This window comes from Papaver somniferum, chromosome 9, assembly GCF_003573695.1.
Source record: "Papaver somniferum cultivar HN1 chromosome 9, ASM357369v1, whole genome shotgun sequence".
Taxonomy (NCBI): domain Eukaryota; kingdom Viridiplantae; phylum Streptophyta; class Magnoliopsida; order Ranunculales; family Papaveraceae; genus Papaver; species Papaver somniferum.
In genome coordinates, this window is record NC_039366.1 from 111200103 (window position 1) to 111212994 (window position 12892).

The window sequence follows — 12892 nt, forward strand, 5'->3', positions numbered from 1 at the left end:
CATCTCACCAGTCGCAACCGCTCCCCCCGTAGATCCTCCTGTGGCACCACCGGTTCCACCACCTAGCATGATAGGGAACCATGTAAATGGTCATTCCAGTCACGAAAGCACCGACACGACATTGATAGCAATTCTGGCCAACCAGAGAAGACATGAAGACATGATGAGGGAGTTGCAGAGCAGGAATCTGGCACTAGAGCATGAAAATTATCAACTTCGGAACCAGAGATCTGGGTCACGAGGGTCATCGAGCCAAGGAGCTTCCAGCAACCACACCCGATCAGGACGAACCCGAACTCCACCCCCTGTCCGAGGACGCGTACCCGACCCTAACCGTACAAGAAGTGGGTACAGCCCTCCCGAGAACTCCTCAACCGACGAACAAGTTCATAACGGGAGACCCGAGGCGGCGACTGAGGACAAACTCAATCAACTTGAGGAGATGGTTAAGAAATTGGCTGGAGATGGCGAGGACGATAAGCTGGCAGAGGTGATTAGCGATGCACAGAAAACCCCATTCACCAAGGATCTTGAACGAGCACCGTTCCCTCCGAAGTGTACACTCCCAACCTTCCCTTCCAGGTTTGATGGCACCGGCGACGTAGGAAAGCACATTAAGATGTAAAGCATGTCCCTATTACAATGGAAGAACTATGACGTGGTTATGTGCAAGTTTTTTCCGGCAAGTCTAGAAGGCGAGGCGAAGAACTGGTTCTATACTTTGCCCGATGAGTCCATTGGAAATTATGGCGTCCTAGTGGAAACATTTCTCGAAACCTATATGCATAACAGAATTTTCTGCCCAAAGGTAAATAAGATATTCACACTGGCACGAAGGTTCAGGGAACCCTTAAGATCTCTTACGGACAGATGGAGGAAGATGTGTGCCGATATCGGGAAGGTACCTGTCGACCAACAAATCTTCGGGTTTGAAAATTCATTAGGAAAGTCTGAACCCATTTGGATAGCAATGTACACTGAGAAACCACAAACGTTAAGGGAGATAAGGAAGATGCAGGAGCATTACATCGCATTGGAGGAGATACAAGAGTGGGTGCAGGATAGAGGAGTACAAGAAGTCAGCGCGGCGGTGGAGCCTGTCCCTCAAGAAGACCCAAAGCGACCAGAAAAAAGGTCGATGGCACCACAGCAAGGCTCGGGCAAGAAGGAATGGGTCGAGAAAGGAAAAAAGCCTCGTCATGAACCTAGAACATACACGCCTCTGAACGCACCATTGGAAGAAATATTCAAGGAAGTAGAAAAGCGAAATGACATCAGATACCCAAAGACTAGGGGGATCCAGTTTGACGAGACAAGAAACCATTCTGAGTTTTGTCATTACCATCAGTACCGAGGTCACTCGACTAACAATTGCCGAGAGGTAAAAGACATTGTCCAGCATTTGATCCGAGATGGGTACTTACGACACTTTATTAAGACAACGCCGACATTTACCCAGCCCGATGCTCCCGTGCATCAAGTGAGGATCGACCGAGGAACTCAGTTCACCTGCAATACCATCTCACACTCGGCAACTCAAGGGTTCGACTTAGGGACCAACATTACTTCTATAATCCACAAGAGGGATCGGGCGGGAAAGGATATCTTTAGTGTAGCAAAAACTTAGACTATGGAACCCTGAATGATGCAACCGATCACCATCTCAGCAAAAGATGTCTCATCGAATGGCCAAGCACATGGAGATACCCTAGTGATCACCCTACTCATCGAGGAATGGGGAGTGAAAAGAATACTGATGGATAGTGGGAGTTCAGTCGAGGCCCTTTTCTACGACACGTTTAAAAGAATGGAGCTATCTGATGACATTTTAATCCCTTCAACTTATCGGATCTACGGCTTCAATGGTACAGTGACCGTGCCCAAGGGAGAAGTCACTCTCAGAGTCTCGGATGGAGAAGGATATTTGGACACACTTACCACCTTTTGTGTAGTGGATGTCGTATCGCCTTATGAGGCAATTCTCAGTAGGCTTTGGATCGCGGGCATCAAAGGGGTGGCGTCGGCATACCATCAGAAATTAAGGTTCCCATCTTACCGGGGGTTGTGGAAGTATTAGGCGATCCCCAGGCTGCAAGACAATGCATGCAGCTGGATATTCAACAAAACGAAGAAAGGCGATCAAGACAGCGCCGAGAAAAGAATAAAGCTAAGGAAGCTAAAGCAGCGGAAGAATTGGAGAAGGTACTCTCACAAGCCATCACAGCCTACGAAACAAGCGAGCAAGAGATCTTATAGCAATCAAAGGAGGCGACGTCGGTCGAGGAATCAAAGCCCAACATCTCGGCCTTAGAGTCTACCCGACAGATCAACTTAGGGACCAATGAGGAACCTAAGTTAGTAAAAATTGGAACCCTACTATCGGACGAACAAACAGGGCAGTTGATAACCCTATTAAAGGAGCACCTGGATGTATTCGCCTGGAAAATACATGATATGGAGGGGATTGATACGGAGGTATGCTCACATCATCTAAGGATAGATCCCAAATTCAAGCCAATCTGGCAAAAAATGCGGAGAATTGTAACCGAGCTGCAAGCAGCGGTAGAGGCCGAGTTAAAGAAACTACAAGTAGCTGGGATCATTCGAAAGGCTCAGTATCCGCAATGGATATCTAACATGGTGATAGTCCCTAAAAGGAATAGAGGGGTCAGAATCTGCATCGACTTCAGCGACTTGAATAAAGCTTGCCCAAAGGACGACTTTCCCCTCCCCAACATCGATCAACTAGTAGAATCCATAGTTGGATATAAGGCGATAACACTAATGAATGGATACTCGGGATACAATCAGATTCCCCTGGCTCCCGAGGATCAAGAACATACGTCTTTCTTTACACCAGAGGGTTATGTTGCTACACTAAAATGCCATTCGGGTTGAGGAACGCCGGCGCCACTTATCATAGGTTGGTGGAGGACATGTTCGAGGACAAAATACACAACACCATCGAGGTTTATGTGGACGACATGTTAGTCAAAAGCAAAGTGGAATCCAACTATATTGACGATCTTAGGGAAATCTTTCGAACCATGAGAAAATATAAGATGCGAGTAAACCCGACCAAATACACTTTTTGGGTTACCTCGAGTAAGTTCCTGGGATACATAATCACTGATAAAGGTATAGAAGCTGACCCGGAAAAGATTAGAGTTGTGTTGGAAATGCCTTCCCCGGTGACAATAAAAGATGTACAACGGTTAAACGGAAACTTGGCAGCACTAGGGAGATTCATTTCACGGTCCTCGGATAAATGTAAAGACTTCTTCGGGACGCTAAGAAAAGGAGAAAAATTCAAATGGAGCGAGGAGTGTGAGGATGCATTCCAAAATATTAAGCAACATCTCGCGAGCCTACTAGTGTTACAAAGACCCGAGCCCGATGAAGTGCTTACCCTATATCTCGGGGCAACGAGTTATGCCATGAGTGCGGTCTTAGTCAAAAATGTGGGGGCAGAAGAGAAGCATGTGTACTTCATAAGCAAAACCATGAACCAGCGGAGAAGAACTACACCAGAATTGAGCAATTGATACTAGCCTTAGTATTTGCAACACAAAAACTTCGAACGTATTTCCAAACTCACAAAATTCGAGTGCTTACGAAGTATTCCATATAATCAGTGCTCGACAATGCAGCAAGGTCAGGACGGATCTCTAAGTGGAGTGCTCAAATCAAACAGTTCGATATCTTCTATGAGATGAGAACGACAGTAAAGGCACAGGCAGTGGCCGATTTTCTGGCAGATTTCCCTTTAGACGGTGAGGACGAAATCGAAGACATCCCGGGCATGGAAGAAGACCGAGAAGATCCATCCGACCTCCTTGAAACCTACAGTCCGACGCGATGGGAAGTCTTCATAGACGAGTCGTCCAATAAAGACGGGTCGGGCCTAGGGCTAGTCTTCACCACACCAAAGGGGAAGAAGATGGTTCACTCCTTCAAGATTGAATTTAAGGCAACAAACAATGTCACCGAATATGAGGCCGTAATACATGCTTTATGGATGATAGTATAAATGGGGATGTACGATGTGAGACTGACTAGTGACTCTCAGCTAGTCATTAGGCAGATCAACGGGCAGTACGCTATACATGACCCGGTATTGCAGAAGTATTGGGAGCCCCCCCAATTTTATATCGGCCAGATACCAAACATCAAGTTCCGATACATCTGCAGAAAAGATAATCGACATTCAGACTCACTGGCATATATCGCCTCCATGCTAACAGACTCGAGCATTGAAGGCATCAGAGTCATGAGAATCCCGATGTCATCTGTACCTGAGCCAGTAGACACAAAAGTATATGTAGCGGTAATTACGGCCGATAAATACGAAGACGACGATTGGCGAAAACCCATTCACCAATATCTGGAGACGGGAGAGTTGCCTAAAGGACGACCCGAGATCAACAAAATAAAAGCAATGCAGCAGCGTACGAACTACGAGACGGTGTTCTGTATAGGAAGTCCTACCTAGGGCCACTGTTAAGGTTCCTAAGCAAAGAAGAAGGGCATTCAATACTGAATGAGCTACATTATGGGGCCGCGGGCAATCACAGCTCAGGTCGAAGCCTGGAAACCCGAGCTAAAACCATGGGATATTTTTGGGCCTACATGAACAAATACGCAAAGCCCATGGCATTAATTTGTGATGAACTCCAAAAGTTTGGAAAAAAGATACATGCGCCTGCAGTAACTATGAACTCAGTGATTATCCCCTGTCCTTTTTCCAAGTGGGGGATCGATATCGTAGGACCCTTACATGTCGGGTCGGTGCAGAGAAAATATCTGATCGTGGTTACTGACTACTTCACCAAATGGGTGGAAGCTGCACCACTAAGGCACATTCGGGATAAAGACGTTTTTCACTTCATCTGGGAACACATTATCTGTCGTTTCGGCATGCCAGCAGCAATCATCTCGGACAATGGAAAACAGCTCCAAGGAAAGAACATTGACCTATTATTTAACACCTACAACATCCACAAAGGCAAGGCAATGCCCATTTACCCACAAAGTAATTGGCAGGCCGAGATCACGAACAAAACCATAGCCGACAACCTAAAGAAGAAGTTGGATGGAGAATATGGCGAGTGGTGTGAGGAGCTCTATAATGTTCTGTGGGCATACAGGACCACCCGCAGAGATGCGACAGGCTTATCACCTTTTATGCTAACATATGGGACTGAAGTCATCCTTCCAACTGAGGCAATGATACCTACTACAAGGACCGAGGCGTGGAGAAGGAACATCTCAGCATACCTTATTTTGGCTAAGCTCGATGACTTAGAAGAGACTAGAGAAATGGCCCTACAAAAAATGAAAAACTACCAAAGGAGATTACAACGTGAGTACAACAAACGAGTTCGACCGAGAGAATTTCAACCCGGGAAATTGGTATTGAAGGAGCTACCTAGCTACGAGTGTGACCAGAAAGGATGGAAACTAGCGGCACGATGGGTGGGCCATATACCATTGTGGAAAAAGTTGGAGAAGGGGCATATAAGATACTGAAACCAGATGGAACACCCGAACCGCAATTGTGGAACATTCGACGCCTAAAGCTATATCACCCATGAGAGGTGTGTAAACAGGTATGATATTCTGTCATTTATTTCCTTAAAAATCCACGTGGGGTAGGGAATGTGGCAATTGCGTCTAATGGTCATTCGTAATCGGGGCGACGACAGTGTGCAAGTGCCGAGGTGACTTACACTCGGCAGTGTGCAAGTGCCGAGGTGTCTTAAACTCGACCGGCTATTCGAACTCGGGGCAGTTTCAGTGTGCAAGTGCCGAGGTAGTCTAAGGGCCCTGGTGGTTGGAAACCAGTGGCCGATTGTCGGGGAACGAGTACCCGATAGTCGAGCATACAACATTGCTCCTATTGCAAGTGGCCGAAATCACTTGCCCGAGCTAGTTAATTGATAACTTCTTGGGGATATCGAGCCAATAAAACCTAGTAATGACCGAATACCTTACCACTAGATCAAAACTGACGGTGATGAGATACCTCAATCGGGACATGGCATTGGGCCCGATGACCGTCCCTGTTGAGTGTGTTCGACAGAAATGGCATTTTTACTAACACATTAAAACATTTTGTTGCGGGAAATAATAAATTCACCATAGATAGAAATCCAAAGTACGACCATAATAACACAAGTAAAAATGTCAAGCAACAAGAAAACAACTGATTGGCGACGCGGCACCCCATCAAAGAAAATTGTCAGAAAAGATGAAGATGTTCAAGCGAATTACAACCCATCATAAGGAGCACAATAGTGGCGCAGCACTACAAAAGACCTACCTATGCCTTAGGCGGAACTGACCCCGAACCTTTCCTCTTAGCAGCAGCATCGGCCCGTTTCTTTTCCATAACCGCCTTCACACCTTCTTTCACCTTGGTGACAAGCTCGGTATTGAACCTCTCCTTCTCAGCATAAAGATCCCGAGTCAGTTGAGTCGATGCCGCCTCAGCAATAGCTACCTGCCCGAGTAGTTGGGTCTCCCTCGCCTTCAGTCGAACAGTCTCTTCCTCCAAAGACTTCACTTTTCCTTGTTCAACTGCAGATGAGAAAAGACGATTTAGTAATAGGGGCACCAACATCATAACTTCAAAATATGAACAAACACAACACAACACAACACAACACAATACAATACAACACAACACAACACAGGCAACAACACCTTCAAGCAAGGGAAAAACTACTTTGACGGTTTCCTCGGACTTAAATAAACTACACTCGAGGGCTGAGATCTTAGCAGTTAACTCATTATAGTATCGTTCGTTGAACTAATTGGTGGGGAAATATTTTTTGTGGTCGCTCCAGCTAGCCTTCTTTCGATCATGTGCCAACTGCAGGCCCGATAACTGAGCCTGAACCCACTCCAAATTTTGGGATACCTGATCGAACTGTCGAAGTTTCTCCCTTAATTATTGGTTGGACCCTTCTGCAGTACCTTTCTCTTTCAATATCCGTTTACGATCAACGTTCAAATCCCTAATCTGAAGTCTCAACCCACTACATTGACTTTCTAAGTTGTCAGCCAACAAGGTTTTATCGACGGCAATACCCTGGGCCCGAGAAAGGCTCGCTCGAAGATTATCCACCTCCTCGGGCACATACTCAAAGGTCTCATAAAGGTATAGCTCGGATCGAAGATCCCCAATTTCGGCATCCTAACGATCAATTTTGTTATCTTTGTTAACGACTCTTTGATGAAGATTGTCCACATGACTTCGTTCTATATCCTCTTTAACAAACGATATTCCGAAGTAGCGTCGGCATCAATACTAGACATCTCGGCTAGGAAGATAGTACTAAACTCAGGATATTAGCACTACAGAATCAATCATAGAAAGGTAGGCTCGAGCAAGTACCTTGGGTCTCGGCCAGTTGCATCTCCAGTTTTCGGGTTCGCTCTTGCTTTCGCTGTAATTGGAGACGAAGACTTTCCCTTTCTGCTAGCTCCTTTTGCCGCAGAGCAGCATCCAACAACTCTTTATTGGCAGCCTGAGAACATTACGAACATCAACAACCATCCCAGGTCATAAATATACAGCTAAGAAAGATAACTCACCATCTGGTTGAAGGTATCTTTCAGACCAGCAGAATATGAGGATACCGCAGTAATCATCTCCTCGTCGGTTAGGGATCCAAAATCGGGAGAAGTAAGAGCCCCTAGAGAATTGCACACCGTACCCGAGAAAGTAAAGAAGGTAGTCCCTCCCGAGCTCGGGGCAGGAACAACAGGAGGCACAGTCCCCAACACCTCGCCCCCAGGAGTAACATTTTCTCCACCCTCAGAAACAACGTTATCTCCACCACCAGCAGACTTTTCTATCTGCTTCGGCTCACCTTCCTCGCCCACACCACCGGTCCCGTCCTCCTCATCAAAAAGATCGTCATCATCATCACCATCATACAACAGAAACACAACATCATCGGCAAGGGTGACACCTTTACTAGCAAACTACTGGGGCATAACCTTCCCGGAGGCAGACTCATCGACCTTCGATTCCTTACCCTTCCCACTAGGCTTACCACCTACAACGGTAGACGAAACATCAGAAGTTTTCTGAGACGAATTTCTCAGGAAATAAGATAAAGGTAGCCGATCGTCGGGATCCTCACCATCTTTCGCTGAAGCACCTCCAGCTCCTGCTTTATCAACTTTCGACTTCTGCACATGAGTCTTCGTTAGATCCATTCAAGGCAACAAATAGGGGAAAATACATGTACTGTGAATAAAGTAGTATATTTGTTACCTTTCCTGCCTCTTCCTCGACTCCTTTGCTGGGACCTCTATCCCTCTTTCGAAGACTGAGAGCCTTAGGCTGGCCACTCTGGGATTTGAACTACAAAATACAAAAAAATTAAAACACCATCCCACTGATCACTCGGGCCGACATCGACCAAGATTGAAAAACTTACTCGATCAACATTGACCACCAAGAACTGATAGGGCTCGACCGGAGGAGGAAACTTGCCACTAAGAAGAGGACCATAAATAGCAAGAGGAACCCGATCCCAAGCTACATCACTATTATGGTGGGCATGCTTATTAGTTGTCTTCCCCTCAGGATCCTCGTCCAAGAGAAGCTTCTTAAAACCCTCAGGGAGAGTCTTGTTGTGATGAGGACTGGCAGCGAAGCCAGCAAGATCACCATTGGTAGAAGTCCCACTCAGGTAGTTGGCAGCAAAGCTGGTGGGAGTATAGTCGCCTGCTTCGGAAGGATCATAGGTCGACCAAGCGGTGGGAGTACATTCGCCTCACCCCGCCTCTCCCACTCGTTTATGAGACGAAAGGTGTTGCCATTCCATTGAGCTAAAGCACGAGACGGACGAATCTTTGAAAGATCTTCGTACAGGAAGGGGCGGCTAAGATCATATAGTGGAAAGCGTAACCCGATCTCAAACTGACCCTTGGTGATGACGGTCGCCTCGGCTGAGTGAGGGAAATTCATGACATCACCTTTTTTCAAAACACCTCTTTGTCTCGATAAGAGTCTGATGTCATAACCATGGAGACCAAAATCATCTTTTAACTGCTTGATGAACTGTTCATCAGTCAAGTCCTTGACAACTCTCTTGTGATTCCTACATGAAAACGAAGGAGAATCATCAGAAAAGATAGAGTTAAGGGCGCGATGATCATGGTGCGAATGGCTGTCAACAATAAACAAAGAATCAATGGGACCACCATCATCAGAAAAGGTATAACTGGCATACCTCTTCTCTGTCATGGAGGGAGTCGAAGAAGCCATGGAAGAACTGTTGTGAAGAAACCTCGAACCAAAGAAGGTAGCAAACAGCAAAAATCGTAACAGCGGAAAGGGGAAAGCAATTGAAGGATCAAAGGGTGATTGAAGCTTTCATAGGATTAGAAGACAAAAGGATATCAGAGCAGCAGTTGAAAGAAGAAACTAAGGAGAGAGAGTGCAAGTTTTCGGAAAAGGTAAAAGTGAAAAACCAAGGGTTTATGGCTTGAATTTATAGTCCCAACAATTGTAACCGGCGAAGAAGGTAAACAAGTCATAAAGACGAGTGTAGTGGGGAACATCATGGCATGAAACACGACATGGTAGCGTACGTGGAAGGCGAAGCGGTTTCTTCCCCTCGTGTCAATCACACGAGTGAAAGAAGGGGCATAAATGCATGTGTAAACAATCCAAAGATCCAGGTGGAGCAATCCTAGGTAGTGGGGAATCGACAACAGATGAAGTGTGAATCACCAAATCATTCTACCTGGCCTAGGCGCGAGAAAAGAGACACCAAGGGAACCCGTGAAGACAATATGTGTAAAGGTCGGAGGTGACAGAAGAGATATCCATCGAGTACAAGAGCAATAAATGCATTGACGAAGTAGTTGAGAAGATAAGGAGAATCTGGTAAAAGTAAGACTCGGCTAATAATATCAAGGGAGACACCGTCTATACTCACTAACTGATTGATATCGGATGAATGGATGTCGGGAGAAGATATCACTAGGCCCAGCCCTACATCTCGGAAAAGACATCGCCTGCTACCCGAGAAGGAAATCAAGGAAGATACACCGCGACTCACACTGTAACTTGGATGTATCATCACTTGTAGCTATAAATAGAGGGCCATGTAGAGAGCTAAAGGACCAAGTAATCAGTGAGGGTGAAGAGAATATCAAGAAATTTAGAGAGAGAATAGAGTACTTGTTAGTGAGATACATAATTTGTAACCTTGAATCGAGTAATAAGATCATCCTTTTACCCCCGTGGACGTAGGTAATCATACCGAACCACGTATATCTTGTGTTCTTGTGCATCTCTTGCTGGTTTACTTCATTAGGTGTGTGTATGTGTTTCTTTGGATGTGGTTGTAGGATTTTCCACATCTACAAGTATAGTTACTATCACCAACCACCGGCTCCACCCATCATCCTAAAAACCCAACACCGGCATCGTTCCCTACCCACCATCCAAATTTCAGTGGAGTATGCATCAGGTTAATGCACTTCTTATGATAATCTTATGCAAACTTGGTATATCACACCCCAACACCTTGAAGATTCTGCAACTATAGTGCAGCTTTCAGACCTGAAAATAGAGCAAAGAATAGAAGAGGATTCAACCTTTAGATAGTATAACTGAAACATTAATTATAATCATATATGTAAGATGAGGGTTTTAGTATTACAACAATCCTTGTTTTAACCATGCTTCTGGATGAACAAAATCCATGTTTATAGTGAATAGAATGAACAAAATCCATGTTTTATAGTGAATAGAACTCAAGAAAAACTCATAAACATCATATACGTTCTTAGCAACAAAAATACTAAGCACTCTAGTTCAACTGGAAATAATAGAATTGTATAGGTTGAGTTGGATGAATTAGCACCCCGCAACATCTTCAATACATGAACACCTGCGTTACAGAAGCACAAAAGGAATCCAAGTCAATATATAATGTTTAACTTAAACATCAAAATAGATAACTCCAGAAACTATACAGTTGTTTTCGCTGCCACTGTTGTTATTGTTGTTGTTGGTAATTACTGGCAGAACTTCTCCACGCTGCTATAATCTTTACCCACCATATTCTGTTTTAAGGAAATTATTTAAGCAAGATATGATTTACACCATTTTATTATTCTAAGCAAGCTTTTCGTAACACCTTCGTAATGCTTACCACGACTGCAATTGTTTCTACCCAGCTACTTGTTCCGAGTAAGAATACCCTCCATCTCTGGTTCAAGATAATGATGTAAGGAAAAAGAATACAAAACATTCCATGAACAATAGGCCAATAAGCTTTATCATTAATGGTGGTAAAGTTAATTTGCATGATTATATGTTACGATCTATATCTATATATATATATATATAAAGAAAGGCTTATTAAGAGTTACCGATTTCTTTTTTTAACACGGACTCTTGATTTCCTTAATCACCGATTTCCTTTTTTTAGAATCACCAATTTCCTTTTTACAAGATGAATTCCTTTATTACGTGGGAAAGGCTTATTAAGAATTTCACGTTTTTATTTTATTTTATTTTATTTATTTATTTAACGATTTGGACGGAAGTTTTGTCCACCCTTATTAAAGTACAGTTACGTATAGGTGTAAACCCGGTGTAACTAAATAATTTAAGTTTAAATTCTAGCATAAGTATTGTTTACCTACTTTTTGTCAACACCGTTACTAACGGACAGTTAAGTAGCTTATGTAAACAAAGTGTAACAAAATTTTAATTATTAAAACCAATAGAGTTATGCCAAGTATCCTCACCATAGCTTCTACATTAGAAAAGGTCTTTCTAGGCCAATAGAAAGCGAGGGTTTCATCACCGTTTAATGTGAGAGCTTTATTAGTCAAGTCCTTTAAGGGGGAGGATTTATATTCTCCCACTGAACTAGTAATAAATCTCCAGTAACAAATTGAATGACAAGCTTGGCATTTGCTTTAATGTGAATCTTTAAAAGTTTCTTTCTCTTTGCCCACGATAATGCCTTACGTACTGCCATACATTCGCATGTTTCCGGACTTAATATTCCATTTGCGTAACTTCCTTTGACTCCACAACATGTGCTTATGTTATCACGCATAACAAGACCAGTTCCAAGTTTATTAGTATACATATCAAAACATACATCTAAATTTATTTTGATAATTTCATCTAATGGTTTTTTCTAATGAGATTGTAGTGCATACGTTATGCCATGATATAGGATTGGAACCTCTTTTGGATTTGTGACCCAAAAAAAAAATTTCTCTCTACCGTAGTAAGCTGATGAATAAGAGTATTAGGTAACTTAAATGTACCCATTTGATAAACTGGAACAGAGTTAAGAACAATTTTAATCATGGTACATGTATGAGCTTGAGAAAGTTTAACAGAAGACCATGTAGAAAATCTAGTTTCAAAACTGTCTTTAATGCTTTTGGAAGGTTCATGTTTAGAATGACCAAGAATAAGGGGGGAGTCTAGATATTTTTCCTTAGAACTCATGATCTTTGTAAGAGCACGCTCGGTCGAACTCGCAAGCGTTGCTATCTCAAGCTTGTTTTTCAAGTTTATTTGATCAAAACTATATCTTGATTTCTAATCTACTTATAGTTATGTCTCGGATTAGGATAGAAGTCTGTAGTTGAGCTCTAGACTTGACGACGTTCACCAATTGAATAAGAAGATTTACTGAGGAGCTTGGAGGAACCTCGACGATAAAGGATATGTGGAGATTAAAACTTATCTATCACTCAGAAGTTTATTCAATTTTATATTCTAATGAGACTAAGTCGTATAGCTATATAGGCTTTATGTTATACACATTTGGAGCTCAAGAGAGATTATCCACGTTTTTGGATAGACATGTATAGTTGAGGCTCAATTTAC

General features: G+C 43.5%; 1 protein-coding gene across 1 annotated transcript; it reads left to right on the top strand.

Annotated features, from left to right (window-relative positions):
* Positions 1-628: 628 nt before the first annotated feature.
* LOC113312406 lies at positions 629-1627 on the top strand. Its single transcript, XM_026561156.1, has one exon. It carries the CDS (start codon positions 629-631, stop codon positions 1625-1627), a length of 999 nt encoding a protein of 332 aa, XP_026416941.1.
* The last annotated feature ends 11265 nt before the right edge of the window (positions 1628-12892 follow it).